The 18553-nt window shown below is 42.2% G+C and overlaps 2 protein-coding genes across 3 annotated transcripts in view; one reads left to right on the forward strand and one right to left on the reverse strand.

Moving 5' to 3' along the window:
- Positions 1-7092: 7092 nt before the first annotated feature.
- LOC119176608 (putative ATP-dependent RNA helicase DDX43) lies at positions 7093-8435 on the forward strand. The gene has a single exon (XM_037427967.2). The coding sequence runs from the start codon at positions 7093-7095 to the stop codon at positions 8122-8124; it is 1032 nt and encodes a 343-aa protein (XP_037283864.2). The 3' UTR covers positions 8125-8435.
- Positions 8436-12051: 3616 nt separating this feature from the next.
- The window catches only part of LOC119175781 (uncharacterized), a 74182-nt gene continuing 67680 nt past the window's right edge, over positions 12052-18553 (reverse strand). For both annotated transcript variants that reach the window (XM_075876194.1, XM_075876193.1), the window contains one exon: positions 12052-13586. In XM_075876194.1, the coding sequence (XP_075732309.1) occupies positions 13431-13586 (156 nt within the window). In that variant the 3' untranslated portion in view covers positions 12052-13430. The remainder of the gene's footprint in view (positions 13587-18553) is intronic.

The following is an 18553-nucleotide window of genomic DNA, read 5'->3' on the forward strand; positions in this document are numbered from 1 at the left end:
GTGCTAAGTGGTGAAAGTATGCACTTGGCACAGCATATCACTATCGTGTTCATCTATAAAAGTGAAGGTTATGGGTCTCCTATATTTTTTCTCTAGTTTCTACCCGAACTGAAGGTTGTGAACACGGAATCTTTTAGTTTGACCTAAAATCCTGGTGGCAAAAATTTTGCTCAGTATATATATATATATATATATGTATATATATATGTATATTTTTTTGAAGTTCAAAACCTTTCAATTTGACTTGAAATCCTGATAGCAAAAATTTTGTTCAGTATATATCTCCTTGACGTTCAAATTTAGGTCATTCATGAGGGGGGAACAGTAAGGGTTGCTGGGAAATTCAAAAATAATTCTACCTTGATTTAAAGTGAAGTTTACAGTTAAGTGCTTTTAAGGATCACTAAATTTATACCCTAACGAACATAGGCTAAGTTGTTTTTGTGCTTAATAATCTGTCACTTTGTGTGTTCTACTGATTATTGAACCTACCAGTGTGACTGCTTATAACACTCAGCCCAAACCTAAAAGTTGCTAGTTGATCATGAAAATGTAAATTGTTGAAAAAATATTAGGGCAGCTTCGCACTCACATTGCCAAAAGATACGTGGAGCTGCGCAGCCTTTTTCATTCCCTTTTAATGTTTGCTTTCTTTCTCCTTTTGCTTTTTCTGTCTCTTTATTTCTACTGATTTCTCCTTCTTCTTCTTCCCTTTCTGTCTCTGCATTTCTCACGCACTTCTTCTTTTTTCCCCCTCCATTTCTCAATCTGTCATTCCCTTTTCCTTTCTGTCTCCCTCTCTCATGGCTTACAAGCTCCTCTCCCTTTCCATCAATGCTCCTCACATCGACCCTCAGTTTCCTTTCCCACCCCTTTGCTACACTATACCACACAAGGCTGTGCTAGGCTGTGCTATAGTGTCCCTACATATCCAATTTGTTAGAATGGTTGACTACAGATCGTGGGCACACCGGTGAAAAAATTTTTAACTAGAATTTGCATTTCTTTACACTCTACATTTTTCTCTCTCCATAGTTGTTCTTTCACCCGTCAGAGTTTTTGCACATCACCCTGGACCAATCGGCACATGCTTTGAGCGAGTAAAGTGGTAGAGAAAGAGCACTAAAAGAGTGTGTGTGTGCTGGTTTCTAATGATCATGACTATTTCTACTTACCTGTCATGGACCATTGGTGAGCTTTCACAGCTCCGTAGAGCTTCATCCTACAACATCTATAATTGTGGCACTGTAATATACGTAACTGTACAAGTTTTACCTACCTTGTGTACATACACAGAATATGGGCCATTTTTCCATACACTCATGGCATTTAGTATGAAGATGAGATATGTATGTACTTAATGCAAGAGCTTTTCCGTATCAACACTAAAGGTATGCTATTTTCGATGGTCATGTTGCACGTGATGCATTACATTTGGTTCGTAGAATCAATGTGATTATACATATCAGAATTCTACAGTATGCTTATGCCTTGTGAAAACTTGTGCTTTCTTCAGCTGCAAAGCTACGTTTGTCATTCTTCATAGGATCGACAGTACCGTGAATCAGTGAACGGGTGGTTGATAGAGACGAGTAACCATGAGCAGCTGAATACCAAATTGAGTGATGTCAGAGCTACATCAATTGCACCAAACTCTGACAAGTTTTGAAAGCTGCTACATCGTGCTGCATTTTGGTAAAAATATTGTAACTTTTGCAAAGTGTGCGTCAAGATATAATTTTTGCAGTCTTTCGGAGGGGGAAAAAGATGGCCAGCAGTAGAGATGCATATTTACATTTTCACTGTAACAGTATGTGGTGGTTATGTGGATTGAAAGGCGAGTGCTGTGTATATAATTTGAAGATGCTGAATAATTTCAATGCATCAACACTGCATAATCAAAATATTCTAATAAACTATTTTGTGAGATTACAATGGTAGATTCCACAAAATAGTTCCTAACTGTTGTGGATCGAGTTAGAAAAAGTAATAATGAAAGCAACTACAAGTTATTTTTTTTTAGATAACAGTCCTTCTAGTCTTGTACTAATTACAGTCAGTAGTTTGTACATGTAGGAAGGCTTCACTTTTGTAAGTAAATTGTTTTAAAGGAAATGTACTAATCTTGCAATAGTCCTAATAAGGATTGACATTGCAAATTGCAACATATTTGATAATACTTTTGCAAAAGTTTTGTAGTCCACATTTGACAGCGATATTGGTCTGTAGCTCTCAACCAAGTGAACTTTTTCCTTTTCAGTTCTTTTCAGTATTAATACAGTGTGGCTTTTGCAAAAAGATCATGGGAGTGTCTCCATGTTATAACTTACTTGAAAAACATCCAGCAATATGGGAGAAAGCCGAAGTGCATTCCCAAAAGGAAGTTTCGGGGATCCCGATCTAGAAGGCCTAATGGGACTCACGGGAAGCCTCACTATCGAACGTCAGGACTGATCAAGTGGGACAATAAGCACAATAGAAGGTAGTCTTTATTGCATAGTCTGAGCCACTTATCTTTGCTACCTACAGGGCATTAAGTCTCTGCAGAAAAAGGCGCAGCTCCGTAGACTTTTCCATCAAAAGCATGTCGACTTTGTCGCCCTACAGGAGACAAAGATCGAGACTGGAAAGGCACTTTGACCTTTTCTGTCTGAGTATAATGTGTGTGTTTCACATGCAAAAGGTTTATCTGCAAGCTGTTGGCTGTTTCTGAGAAAGACCGAGCTTACCCTGTTCAACATTCCACACTAGTGTGAGCGACGAGGGTAGATATATATGCTGTAATTTTTTGTTGCAAGGAGCGCCATGGCGAATCATTAATATATATTTGTTGAATGTGGTTACGAAACGATTTGAAATATTTAAAAAAGTATAAAATTTAATTGACGCAGACAAATGCACTGTACTTATGGGAGATTTCAATTGCGTATGTGATGCTAATTCCCGCAACAATCCTATTGGCAAGCGAGACAGAAGGGGCAAGCTTTTATTCAGTACTGTAGATAATACAGGACTTATTAACATTGGTGTCTCGAATCAGGCTATGGCATATACAACAGTTTGGGGCAACTTTTATGCTTTCCTTGGCTGTTTTACGTGTCCTCATCACTCCTCTCTCGTAAAATGCCCTGCAGCACTGAAGCAGTGGCATTCTCAGACCATAGTATTGTTATAGCACAAATTGGTGAAAATCATCACAAACAATTCCACCCACAGTAGATCCTTTGGAAAATGAGCTCAAAGCTCCTCTGTGATCAGGAATTCATGTATCATGTTCAGATGGCAATGAGGCAATCTTTTTCAATTGGTTTGCATATATTCGCTGCTTGGGAGTTTTTAAAATAAAAAGTTCTTGCTACAGTTAAACCCCTTTAGAGGAGGCACGCCCTTGGCAGCAATTCTAGTCTCTTATATGAGATGTCTTTTATAAGCAGGGCACAATGTAGGCATTTTCTTATCAACCTGTATTTTACTGTAGGCACGCTGGTGTCTCTTATATACATTTGTCTCCTATATCAGTATCTCTTATAAAGGGGTTAGACCGTGTAGCTACAGAAATTGGAGCTGTTGGGTCTTACTACAGAAGGAATGAAGAAAAGACACTGCTTAAAAAAAGTCTTTGCAATATTTATGAAATGGAATACGAAATGCCAGGAATGTACATGAATCAAATAGAAAATATGAAATTCAAGGATATAATGCTGCTCGCTACAAAGGGGCACGTATTAGATCTCGGCACCGGCGCACCTTGAATTCTGAGCAATCAATGCACCAAGCTTTGCTTGATGAGCAATGCCATTGAATTTATAAAGTGATTCCAAACTTATTTACTCTTAACGGTGTGCTCATAACAGATACAAGAGACATTACTTTGATGTTCGAGAAGTACTACTATGACAGTGACGCTGTCTTTACTCAAAATATTCTCTAAAACGACAGACGACACCCAACTGTTCATGAAGTCACAGATATCGGTCATAATATTAGAACTGAAACCTTAATGCAAGATTTCTGGACGTTGTCTTTAGTCAAAGTATTCTCTAAAACGACAAACGACACCCAACTGTTGATTAAGTCACAGATATCGGTCATAATATTGGAACTGAACCCTGTATAGAAGGCTTTTGAACGTTGTCTGCAGCCGAAATGTTCTCCAATGCAACAATCCACACCCTACTCTTCATGATGCGACGGACTTAGGTCATGAGGCTGTAATTGTGCCCTGTGCGGAGGGTTTTTGAATGATAAGCGTATTGGAAATATCCTCTAATGCAAGAAACCGCATCTGGCTTTTAATGATACAACAGATACTGGTCATAAGAATGGAACCAAGCACTACGTAGAATGCCTCTAGTCATTTTTTGTAGTCAAAATATGCTCCAATGCAACTAACTGTACTCGAAACTTTCATGATAAGACAGATATTGGCCATAGGACTGCAACTGAACCCTGTATGGAAGACTTCTGGACGTTATCTGTAGTTAAAGTATTTTCTAAAACGATAAACCGCGCCTAACTCTTCATGAAGTCACAGATATCGGTCATAATACTGGAACTGAACCCTTCATGGAAGGCAGCTGAAATGTTCTCCAATGAAATAAAAGACACTCGACCCATCATGATGCAACAGATATTAGTGATCAGATTAGAACCGAGCACAGCGTGGAACACTTTCGGATGGAATATTCATTTATTTTCAAATACAGCAGCCCAATGTGAGGCTACTGCAAAAGTGGCATACATATACACAAAATGAAAGGGTTTAAACAGTAATATCACAGTAAGTGTGCCAATGTAAACAAATATCACTACCCTTGAGTGCACCCCGGTAAGAAATCGGAGAAATAGAACATTATTATAATACAAGTGCCTCCAAAAAGTCAGACACACTGGTATTAGGAATCAAACCAAGTAGATCAATCCAGTGTTTGATAACTTTATTTGAACGGGTTAGAGAGCACTACAAATGACTTCTAAGCTGGATGGTGATTGCGGATCAGTGCTGTGTTGAAGGCTTCAGCACTTTGCTGGTAGTTTAAATATCCTTTAACATTTACAAAATGCATCTGACACTTCTTGATGAGACAGACGTTGGTTTTGAGAATACAGCCAAGCACTGTGGCTTTCACATGTCATCAATTGTCAAAATGCCCTATAATGCAATAAAGCATGCCCAAAATTTTTGATGGGACAGATACCGATTATGGGATTGCACCAGAGCACCGTACAGAAGTTTTGGCAAGTTTTCCAACAGAGCTAAACTTGATATGCTTAAGTGAATGCATATATATAATCCAAGTTAATGCATATATTAAAAAACTGAACAGAAATAAAGCACTCCTTGGAAACATACAAATATTTAATGTTCGAAACCATCGAATAATATCTTCAGCTCATTACAGTTTGGAGGAACAGATAAATACATGCACAGTTCTGAAAAATCTCATAAGTCACATGAGGTACTCTTTGCATTTCTTCTATACAAAGTGCAGTACCATACTAGTGCACCTTCATTCATTCTGTGCATACATATGGTGATCTCTTCCAACTATCGTGTCATCGTGCAGCTGATTTCAAATCAGGTGCTTCTCACAAGGTTTTCAGTTATCTGCCCAGCTGTAAACAAAACGCACGTTATATTATAGTAAACTGTAAAGCGACGGAGAAGCGCCATTGTATGTCTATAGCTATGAGTATCAGAATGAACTATAAATTAAGAATGTGTGTGTTAGAATGCCTCCAAACAACGTATGTGCAACTGAGCATGGCAGAGATGCAGAAGAAGCAAGAAGTGAAATAGCAGGCAATACCAGCAGCACTTAATCATGCAACTTTCTTTTTTCAATCCCCACAGCAACGCACGCTCGAGTTTCTGTCTTGTACGTGAATGGACATGAGACCGCTGCCAGCTGAATGTTTCAGCGTTGGTGGTACCCGACACGAAGTCACCTCACACTGCTACCAAACAGCGCACGCTTGTTATTAGCTTGGCAACACACGAAAACGATTTGCATCAAAGCCAACGAATGTTTCAGCGTTGTACAATCCGCGAATACACTTCTATAAGTATGTACGTTTCCACATAACCAAAATGTGTTGGCTAGTGCGAGGTTCGCTTTCAGCGATGATGAATACCGATGTTGAAAACAAACACAGTGCAGATAAAAAAACTCCTCCATATGAACTACGCGATGTTTCGGGCGTCGTATGTGGTGTCTATGTTGCGACGGAAACTACCATAGAGTTTTTTCAGCCGAGGTTCCTCGCATGTGCTGGTTCATACGAAATAGACGGTAGACGGTAGAGGCCTGCACTGAAAATGCAAAAACATTTTGTTTTTATATACTTTATGTGTGGTACCAAGGTCAACTTGTTGTCCAAGATTAAGCCTAAGAATTTATGCTCGGCTTTGACGGACAGACGTTGCCCGTTCAGTCGAATGTCAGGTTCCGAGTGCATGCCTCTCTTTCGAGAGGTAGAGGCCTGAGACGTGATTTTCCGAGACGGTGGTGTGGGGGTATGTACAGAGAGCAGATGGTGACGAGCTTGTTGAAAAGAACTGCTCGAACAGCCACTGCCTCTAGTGTTGTTTGCAGTGGTAAATGTGTGCATGCTACTTTTTGATTAACAATAATGGCTACACCGCCGGATGATGCCGCAGCATCATCTCTGTCCTTTCGGAAGAGAACATACCGACGCAAAAAATTCGTGTTTTTAGATTTTAAATGAGTTTCCTGTACACACAGCACTTTCGGCGAATGTTTGCAAAAGAGCTCTCGAACATCAACGAGGTTTCTAAGGAGTCCTCTGACGTTCCAATGTATTATTTGTGCTGCCATATTGGAGGTAACGTAGTGCTGTGTGTAAGGAACAATGGGTGTGTCTGCTTCTTAAGCTAAGCATTAAGACTCAAAGAACAGGGCCGTCGCCGGGCCCCGTTATTGGCTTTTTATTTCTTTTGGCGCGCTCCAGGGAGCTACGCCGATCTTTCTGCACCAGGGGTACTGTGGTGTCCATTGCCTCCTCAGAGGCACTGCGTGCCCGCATTTGCGAGTTGATTAACGTACGAGTCGCACAACGCTGTCCTTGATTATGAACGCCGCTTCGTCAAATGACGATTACGAATGGATCGAGGATGCGTATGTTCCTCCTCCGCAGATGCCTACGGAATACAGGAATTACGGCGAACGAACCGGCGGTGGTGAAGCATCTGCAGGTCGGGACCGTGGCCAAGGCAGCTGTGACAGACCGAACGCGCCGCGCCGCGATTTCGAAGAGTTCATGGTGCCATCCAAGGACGTCACTAGAATCATTGGCAGAGGCGGCTCCAGGATTCGTGAACTCCAGGATTCCAGCGGTGCGCGATTCTGGATAAAGAAGGACGATGGAGATAACAATTTTCACGAAACCAAGGTCCAGGTCTCCGGCCCCGAAGAGGCGCGTCACAAAGCTTGCGAGCTCATCGATGCTATCGTCAATCCGCCTGAAGAACCACCTTGCCCGAGCAAAAGCGAAGACCCGCCGCCTCTGATTGACTGGGCCAAGCTGCTTGCCAGGAGCGAAGAAGAAACCAAAAAACGTTTGGCCTCACTTGTACCGATAGCGAAAAGCTTTTACGTCGAAGATCCTCGCGTTGCCTGCATGTCCGCGGCTGAGGTGGCAGTCTTCAGGGCAGAAAGCAATAATATAGTCGTCAAGTATCTGGGACCGGAAAGCGAGCCGCCATGGGATGTGAGCACCAATCCCCTGAAAACGTTCGAGGAGGCGTTTTCCAACTTCCCGGAAATCTTGGCCGAGATCTACAAGAACAAGTTCGAGAAGCCAACCCCGATTCAGAGTCAGGCTTGGCCGATACTTCTCCAGGGTCAAGACCTGATCGGCATCGCGCAGATGGGTACGGGAAAGACGCTGGCCTTCCTACTGCCAGCCATGATTCACATCGACAGCCAGCCAGTTCCAAGGGAGGAGAGGAAAGAGCCGTCCTGTCTGATTCTCGCTCCGACGCGCGAGCTCGCTCAACAGATCGAGCGCGAAGCCAAGAAGTACAACTACCGAGGCATCAGATGCGCGTGCATCTACGGTGGGGGCAGTCGCAGGGGCGGCAGCAGCGTCTTTGGCTGCTAGGAAAAATCCAAGGTTGATGAAAATAAAGATAACTACCGGAGGGCGCTTACACTTAGGCTTCTCCTGCGGCATAGTTTTGGCCTCGAACGAGGAATGAAGGCAGACTAAAGATTGAGAAGGGGATAGTGTGTTTGTATGCGAATATGTGGGGATATCGCTATCACTTTCAACTTTTTAAAAGAGAAGCTGAAAGGTCCTCCAATGTTTTATTTTTATAACACTTCATCAAGTTCACTTTGAATTAAACCGCTCGGTAATCGCTGCCAAGGTAGCGTGCGCACTAGCGATCCTGACTGGCCCTTAGCAGCAATGTTTATAAATGCCGCTTGTGCGACACCGCCTCCCTCCCCGCCCTCGCTTCTTTTCATGGTTTTTCAAAACAGGTGGAGCACTTTCTCTCTGCTTCGACGGCAGGCCTGTTGACTCTGTATGTTATCGCGTGCGCCCTTTGAGGGACGGCGATGGGCCGGCTGGTTTGTTCTCTGCTTCAGCCGCATTTGTCGCCTTCGTACGTGCGCTTCTACCCGTGGGTAAATTATAAGGTGCTCGGGGAAATGTTGGCGATTCGGACTTTATACGGGGCATGACGGCAATGGCTAGAACCCGTCGAGAGTGTCCATATAATGTGTAGCGCAGTAATAAGGCTACTTCATAATTTAGTGATGTGTTTCAAAAATGCAGCATTGGGCAAGTGTTGCTTTACAAGTGCTTTGCAACGAGGCTATGTCTGCTCCAAATGTCTTGCTGCGCTAAACTTGCTTGAAAAGGCCTTTACGGCTGCTCCCAGCATGCTCCAAAAGGCCCTTCTGGTTTCTTATATCCTGCTCAAAGAGGCACATTTCAGGCGTTGGATCATACAAAAATACTGTAACAGAACGGTTTAAAACAAACCTGGGACATATAGCAGTCCCGAGAGTGTAGGTGTGGAACGTGGACACTGAATGGAAAGTCAAGACAGCGCCGCAAAATCACGTATGGTCAGTAACCCTAGCTATAAGTAGTACAAGCTGTACAGCATGTAACTGCACGAAATGCTGATTAATTCAGATTTATTTGGCTGTCTTAGTTCTCACAAATTCAAATCTCCCACTCGGCAATGAGCCTTTAATGCCTTCGAAAGCCTTTTCTCTTGCTTGCAAAATGCTTTTGGTTGCTCTGAATTGCATTTTTTTCCTGTTCCGAAATGCACTCTCGGCTGCTCCAAAAGCACTTTTCTGTGCTTTAAAATACACTTTTAGCTGCACTGAAGCCTTTTTTTTTTCTGCTTCAAAACTCTATATATTTTTCTTGCTCCAGAACATGCATGTTCTTGGTATGTCTGGACTATATGGCAACTGTGAGGGAGCAACACATCAGTCAGGCTTTGTATGCCTTACTGAGGAGCTTGCCCTCATCCCTCGACAGGTCATGTTTTGCTGCTTTTATGGCTGGCAAAGCCTGAAAAGAGATGATGATCCTGCACTTTATGACGAGGTATGTATGTGTGGTAATTTCATGCCATTTAGTTTTGTGTTTTTTATTTTCCAACATTGCATTTAACTTTGTTCATTGCACTTGCCACGGTAGCATAAAGAGACACAAAAGGGAAAACTGATTTTTCTCATATATGTAAATTAGTCTTTTACGATGCGAAAGTCACCACACCGACCACGAGAAGACTCTTGGTAAGCAAGACAAGGTGACAAAAGAAAATGCGAGTGATGCCATCTTGAAGCTCCTACACTGTTTGTCATGACGTCATAGATTTTTACAGAATCTGATAAGACCTGTGTCATTTTAACTGAGTGAAAGTTAAGTACATTGTCTTCTAAGAAGGCCAGAGACAACTTACCAAGTTTGAGAAAACCTCACTGGGCCAGTGCCGTGAAAACACAAAAATGCACTTTGAAATTGATGGTGTTACGCAAAAATCTTTGTGCGCGACCTTTATGAATCTGACGTCAAACTTGATTTTATTTTCAATTGTTCAAGCTATGATGGTGATATTAGGGACAATGGAGTCTTGGAGTATAAGACCTAATTGATTGTTTCACTCTAATATCCCTTTGATTAGGTTATATCCAGTGATGGTATCTGTCCTCTATACATACTGTCCACATCAGCCACGTTTCGTCAAGAAGCATGCAATGCAAAAGACGTCTGCGTTAAGGGCACATTTTCCACATGATCAAAAATCGCCCTTAGTTCTTTAATAGGGCATGGCACAGGTTGAAATTGTTGTTTTGGCTTAGCAACTCTGTAACATTTAATTAATGTTTGCATTTGCAGTAATATCATTCCTGCGCCAACTGCACCAAATCAGATTTACTCCGCCATCCTGATTATATCAACGAAAATTGTGCCCAACTGCCCCAAAGTCGGATTTGGGAGCGTTTATTACCGGCAATAACCACACTGGCGCATCAAAGCATGTGCATTTTGTCCTCTATGCCACCAAAGTCACAATCGCGTGCCTAGAATTATTCCGCTAAATTAACAGCGGTCGCGCATGCGTCCTAAGTAGTCCACGATGCTATGTTTGGTGCCGACGCAACTGCTGTTGTGCAAGTCTGCTTAACGGTGACACGCGCTCTCCGCAGGGGCTCGTGACGTCTAGTCCAATCAGTGTGGGGAAACTGCAGCAGTGATTCATCGGTGGATTTCTTGATATCGCAGTCTGATTTTGTGCGCTTCACGCCCATAGAACAACACGTGCACTGTGTAAACGTGTTGACAATTTTCTTTTAATATACTTTATGCGTGGATCTTCATTCAGAAGTTCATTTTCGTAATTCCTCTCACCAGCACATCCGCATTTGTAATCGCTGTTGCGGTAAAAGCTCCTAAAACAACCTGCCATTTCGAACTCGAGATTGCTACGGTCCGTATTCAAAATTTTCGCATGCTTTTTTTTAATGTCATCTCATATTTAAAAGCATGCTTCCCTGTCAGAGCAGTCGGAATTCAGTTTTAATATGCGCGGCTTTCAATAGGGTGGCTATCGGTGGCGGCTCTATGGTTGGAAGGCCCACGGTGAAGCGTCTACGCCTTGTTACAAGTTTGCCTCTTGATCTCCAAGTTCAATAGCTGACGGTTAAAAAAAATAAACATCACATCATCGCATTTATTGCTATGTTTTTCATTTTCTGAGTGGGAGGAGGAGGAGGCGTATTCTCGAGCACGCTATCTCGAGGCCTAATGAGACATGCTTGTAAACTTTCTGTGCTACTATAACCTCTGCTTTGTGTTTAGATAACTGACTGGACAAAAACCGCTTCGGCAATTGGAGTAATCATAGTCCCTTCAGCCAGCTCTCATCTGAGTTTTGCGATGTTGTGTCCAAAAGATAGTACATATTTGTTAGTTTCACTTAGGCTGTTAGCAGTTAATGCGATACCAACAGTCTGTTTGCATTGAGAGTACAAGACAGAAGGGTATAAACCCGTCTTTAATGCCTGCCGAGTTAGCGCGAGTGCCAGTCATCACACCAAAGTTTATTTCAATTCCCCCTCTCCCCTGTGCTCCAGCTCCTTCCTTCTTTTTAAAGATGGGTGGCCCGTTCTTCTCTGTTTTTGTAACAATCAATGGCAGGCCTGGCACACGGGGTGATGCTGTCGCATCTGCCCTCCGTACAAAGGAGGTAGGTCAGCTCTTTCATTGCCGTAGCAATTATATGGACAGTCTCCGCAGTTTTCTTTCTCTTGTTTTACCTTCGCTGCCACCGCCGTCATTCATCATATATGTATACGTATCTCTATCAAAAATCAAGAAAGAAAAAAAGCCCGCACTCGGTGATCAGCTCGTCGCGATGCGCCAACGTCGTCGAGCACTTATTCACCACACCTACTAAAATTATGTCAGTAAGGTTATGTAGACAAGAAAATACTGTTCTACTTATAGAACAGCTATACAATATATTGCTGGTGATTTCAAGAGTTTTTTCAAGCATTTCTTTTAGTAATCGGTTTATTCATACCTCATCCAGTGCACATGGAGCAGAAAAGGTAACTACGCATAACAAGCACAGCGCCTGACTATGGGTTGAGTGTCGTCTCGACCAGCTTGTTTACCGACACGATGCAATATGTAAACGCCAAACAAGCTCGACTTTGCTAAATAAAGTTGCCGCCGACATATTTAGCTTTTTAAAGCTTTGTCAGGGCTGTAATATAGTCGAGGTTATCACAAACGAAGGATTGAACAGTTTTCCAGGCCGTTGCCGTTGAACGCATAGTTTCAGTAATAATGGATACCCCTTTCACACAATGAACATTGATGCGAGCTGCAGTGCAACTACAAATGCAAAAGCAGCTGAGCACCCCCAAAGATGGAAACCTGTAAGAATAAGCACGTTAGTGGGCACCCTGCATTAATATACAAGTGTAAAATAGTTGAAGAACGTGACAGCCAAGTCCACGCCACTTATTATTCCGAAGAAACGCTGAATTGTGATAGCATGTACAACCTGTTGTTTGCCACTTGAAAATATTTCACGACAGCACATGCTTTCTTTTCGTGGTCAGTCGTAGGTGCGGCTATGCTAACGTGCTCTAGAAATTCACAGCATACACGTTGGGTTGCTATGAAGAAAGAGAGCACAGCGATACCTTAAGAGGGACGCAGCAGACGGATGGAGAGCCATTAAACCAGAAGCCAGTGCAGACCACGTGCATCCCATAAGCCTTTGCGAGTTTACATCTAAACTTTAGAACCACCTTCTCCACTCAGTTGCCAACAAGTCAGACCAATTAATCTTTTCAAGTGGTCTTGCATAACATTGTATAGCATAAATATATTAACCCCTCTCCTCTGTACAATGTTGGGGGCATTGAGAGTATAATTTAAATAAACTATGTATGTTTACGCGCTTTGGTGATGCAGTCAAACTAAAATTTCATGCCCGCACTTCTTTGAAAGCGCATACAAAGAAAAGTTATTGAGCAAAGTTCAATTGAAAATTCAATTAGCGTGACTTGTTTTAAGCAAGAAAATTTTTTATGTTCAACATCTGCTACGTTCTCAGTTGTCAGTTCCTAAGTACGCTTAGCTGTACCATGTGCTTTTTGGGGGCAACGGAAAGAAGCAGCGTTCATACGTATGGTAAAATCATATGCTTCTTTTTGTATTTCCACAGTTTGACGAGCATTTATCGGCTTTCTGCAGTGCCATTGATTCACCAAGTTTTAAATGATTGTAATTAAAGTACATAAACACTGGGGATACACCTTTCATTTTTTTGTTTTTGTTTTTTGCAGCTCTTCTAAATGTGACTTGCACAGATCATGTCTTGGAGCTGTCTGCTGCTTCAGTTTGTCACACTCGGATCTTCAGCAAAGGTCAACTTTGCTCGGAAGACCACAGCGCCGATTGAGAGCACAGTTTCCGCAGGTTGTCCTTTGGCCACATCCCTTGAAGGCCTTGCGTAACATGAGCATTGTGAATGCTGAGCACATCGCTTTCTCGTCATACTTTACATAGAGAGCCTGCAAAAAAAAAAAAAACAGCGATAAATACCCTAAATGATGATATATGGTGTTTTTTGGCGCAAGGGCCATTTGATGGCCAAAGAGCGCCAGTTCATGGGACAAGAGATGTGGACAATGATTGTGATTAGCGGCTGTATAAGGGCCATAAAATTCCTCGCGGTAAGGCGGGTAAAAACATACAGGTAATAAAATCATGACCATGCCGTGAAAGGTGTGTGTGCTGCGAATAGATGAACAAAGTTGGTGATAATAAAAGACGATGGTGGATATGTATGGCATTAGCACAAGTGCCTCACTCGTTCATACCCTTGCGTCCAAGGGCCGTGAGGCAAGTGCTTTCTTGTGTAGCCACCACAGCGAAAACCTCTCAGGAGAGGTCGTGCTACGGAATGCCCGGGTATATGATATGAAACTATGAATTTCTTTTAAAAACGCTAGCAATGATTTATAACTAAAAAGCGGTTCCCTACCAACGAACATTGCAGGGTGTAAAGGTATATGTTGTCGGTAGGGTAATGGAAAGCGTTGTCTTCTTAGAGTGTCTATTTATTTATTTATTTTATTTATACAATACTGCAGACCAATTTAATGGTCCAAGCAGGACGGGCAGAAAAAAAGAATGTTCACGCACATACAATGCAATGCAATGTAACAAAAACAATGAAGCAACAAAACGCAGAATTCACTTGGAACTACAAAATAAACAAGCCACGGTGAAACCGACTTTTCGCACAAACATAGCAGGGTTTCCAATCCAGATAAAACTAGAAAATCACGCACAACTTCAAGAAACATTGCTAAAAACCCGAACGTCAGTAATTAAAAGTTTCTAAAATGATCGTGTAGGGCTCTCATAAAATTTCCACTAAAAATTCTTTCTGGCAATTTATTCCAGTCATCTACCGTGCGTGGAAAATATGAAAACTTAAAGGTATTTGTTCGGGAAAAGAATGGGGATAAACTGTGGCTATGTGTGTGTCGTGTTTTCCTCGTGGTGGACGGACTAATGAATGGAGTGGGTGATAATCCAGTCTTACACTTAATTAGGGATTCCATAAAAGCTAAGCGGGCAATTTGGCGTCTAATGTGTAGTGGTTGGATTTTATTGAGTGCCATGATACCTGACGGAGAATCACTTCTTTTATATTTATTATAAATAAAACGAACAGCCCTCCTCTGAACCTTCTCCAATTCGTTAATGTTTTTGTTCGTGTGCGGGTCCCAAACAACCGCTGCATACTCCAGTTTAGGCCTAATTATGGAATTATACGCTAAAAGCTTAATGTTACTAAGTGTACCTCGAAGTTTATGCCGTAAAAGACCAAGTTTTTTAGCGCTGAAGAAGTTACCTGCTGAACGTGGTCGTTCCAATCTAATCTGGAGTTCAATACGATACCTAGGTATTTAAACGTACTAACCTCCTCGATTAAGGTGTTTTTAATTTTGTACCGGAAAGTTATGGCCTTTCGTTTCCTGGTTATACGTAAAAGAACTGTTTTTGTAGTGCTAATTTTCATGCCCCATTTGTCGCACCAAGATGATATGTCACATAAAGCCCTATCTAGCCGATGTTGATCAGAAGCAGACTGCACTTCAGTATAAATCATGATATCATCCGCGAACATTCCAATATTCACGGTATCACCAACCACAGACACTAAATCATTAACATACAACAAAAAAAGCAGGGGCCCCAGCACACTTCCCTGGGGCACACCTGATGTCACTGTTAGAGAAGAGGAACAAGTACCATCGATGTCTACAAATTGCGTTCGATCTTTCAAATATGAATTAACCCAATTTACAAGTGTAGAAGGAATTCTGCTTGTTTAAGTTTTAAAAGAAGGCTACCGTGAGGAACCCTGTCGAATGCCTTGCTTAAGTCTAAAAACAAAACATCAATTTGCCCGGAGTGATCTAAGATTGAACTAAAGCTATGAACGTCGGTGACCAACTGCGTAACGGTGGAAAATCCCTTTCTAAAACCATGTTGGAAGGGACTCAATGTTTTATTTTTTTCCAGTACATTAAGAATATGGTTAGCTACAATATGTTCTATCATCTTGCAACAACAGCACGTCAAGGAAATTGGTCGATAATTGTCAACATGGAAACGGTCTCCATTTTTAAAAACTGGAATTACCCTAGCCATAAGCCAATCATGGGGCAGCACGGACGTCCGAAAAGATTCACGAAAAAATGACTGTCAAAAACCGAGCTAAAAATTCTGCATAGCGACGCAGAAAGGCGTTCGGGATTTCAACCGGGCCAGTAGTGCACTTGGGATCTAATTGCAGAAGCATTTCAAAAACTCCTTCAAAAGAAACAAGCTCGATCTGTTCCGAATGAGCCTCCATATAAAATTCATCACCTTGATAGTTTGAAAACACAGAATGAAAAAAGGAATTGAAAGCATTAGCAATGGAGAGACGAGATGTTTCCATCTTGCCATCAACCAATAATTGATCGACCGATTTACGTGCACTACGGATGTGATTCCAGAACTTTCCTGGATCGTTTAAAATGAACTGAGGCAAACTTTCGCAAAAATACCATTTCCTTGCGGATTTTACGCTGCTCGAAAGTTTGGAGACTAACCTATTTAAGACATCACAATCGGGACTGCGAGTCTTCTTGATACGTTTAATTCGCCGTTTTAGGTGAATAATATCTCGGTTAATCCATGGATTGACCCTTTTGGTTCGTTTTTTCTTATCAGGTATAAAAGACTTTAAACAAAATTTGCAATGGTCTTTAAACATTTCCCACAAATGCCGCACATCTTTACCTTGAAAGCTTTCGTAAGCTACGTCAAGGTAATCCAAAACAGACTCGTCCCTCGCCCTGGAGTAGTCTTTGACATATGTATGCTTAACTCCCGCCAAACGTTTTTTAGGTTCTAGAAAGACATTGGTAACTACAACCTTGTGATCAGAAATCTCGTCACTTACATGTAATGAATAATCAGAAAAACTGCGATCTAAGAACACAAGATCGCGTACGGACCTAGCTGTACCGCAAATTCTGGTGGGCTCAAGAACAACCTGGTTTAAATTATGAGTTAGCATAATGTCGGATAGAATATCAGAGTGCTCTGCGGCTCCGACACATCCAGTAGGCCAATCAATACCTGGTAGATTGATATCGCCAACAAGCATAAGCCTGGTTTTGCGGAAACTAAACAAATGATCTTGGAGCTTTCGCAAATAAGAAGAATCAGAACTGGGAGGTCTGTACAGCGCACATAGGACGAAAGTGAAACTAGAAAATGTTATCTTGAGAAGCAGGCTTTCGTGGTCTTCTATTTGATTTAAAACCACAGCTTTCACATTTTTCTTTAACAGAACAGCCACACCCCCCCCTCGTGACCCACGGTCACATCTGAAGACCGAAAACGATAAAGGAAAGACGCAGTCGTCAGTGATATCGCTGGTTAACCAAGTCTCAGTTATTACTGCTACGTCGGGGTTGTGCGCAAGTAATGCAATTTCCAGGGATTGGGATTTATTGACAACACTTTGGGCATTCATATTCAATACAATGAGCCTGTTGCGATAAGAATCGCTGCCGAGATCATGTCACTTCGACTGCGACTGCGCGGGGGACAAAATGAGCTTCATTGTCTAATGTCTAACTGTTTACATTGAATTAAAACGTGAAGAACTGTTAATGCCTCACCACATTTATCACACAATGGTGGATCACCACCGGACAAAAGATGTGTGTGTGTCGTGTATGTGTGTCCTATCCTGAGTCTCGTTAGTATTACCTCTGTATGGCACGATTTTGATACTGGCAGCCAATGACCAAGGTGTGGCTTAATAATGTGTAGTTTGTTTTGTGTGTGTGTATCCCACTTGCTCTGCCAGTAGTCCCTGAGGTTTCGTTTGAGAGAGGGCTTAAGATCAAGGGCCGGGATTAATATGGGTGTAGAGACAGTGCTTTTGTGGACGGATGCAGCGAGCTGATCCGCCCTCACGTTGCCTTCGATCTCACAATGCCCTGGCACCCAGCACACTACAACATGTTGTTTGAGTGTGTAGAGTGGGCACAAAGTGGAGCAAAGTGAGACAAGGACCGGGTTTTTTTGTTTTTTAAGACTGTGCAGAGCCGTTACCACACTGAGGGAGTCTGTGTAAATTACTGCTTTTGGTATTTGTAATTGTATGATGTGTTTAGCTGCCACACGTATCGCGTAACCTTCTGCTGTGAAGATACTTGTGCCTGGATGTAGAGGGCCAGCATCCGAAAAGGATGGGCCGACAGCAGCGTAGGACACAGAGGAGTTGGACTTGGAGGCATCTGTAAAGAACTCAGGACGTGTGTATTTGTGTTGAAGTTCCAGAAAGTATGTTCGGATATGGGTTATAGGCGCATGTTTTGTAACTTCTAGAAAGGACACATCACAGTCTATAGTCTGCCATTGCCACGGTGGCGGATATGCTACAGGAGCCATTAAGCTGTGTTCAAGTGAGACTCCAGTTTCCTCAGCTAGACTTTTCAGGTGAACTGAGAAGGGCTGCCTCATCGAAGGCCTGTTCTGAAACAGAATTGAGCTCGACAAATCATTAAGAGTAGAGTATGAGGGGTGCTTCTTATCCGCTTTCACCTTAAGGAAATAGACAAAGGACATGTAAGTTCTCTGCAGATGAAGCGACCACTCATTTGACTCAACATAAATGCTTTCTATGGGGCTGGTGCGAAAAGCACCTGTAGAAAGGCGAATGCCCAAATGGTGCACGGGGTCCAGCATCTTCAAAGCACTTTGAGTTGCAGACTGATAAACAACGGCCCCATAATCTAAGCGGGTGCGAACGAGGCTTCGATACAGATTCATGAGGCATTGCCTGTCACTACCCCAAGTAGTACGTGACAACACCTTTATAACATTCATGGCTTTTAAACATTTTGTTTTTATATACTTTATGTGTGGCACCAAGGTCAACTTGTTGTCCAAGATTAAG

The sequence above is a fragment of the Rhipicephalus microplus genome, chromosome X (genome assembly GCF_043290135.1).
Source record: "Rhipicephalus microplus isolate Deutch F79 chromosome X, USDA_Rmic, whole genome shotgun sequence".
Classification (NCBI taxonomy): domain Eukaryota; kingdom Metazoa; phylum Arthropoda; class Arachnida; order Ixodida; family Ixodidae; genus Rhipicephalus; species Rhipicephalus microplus.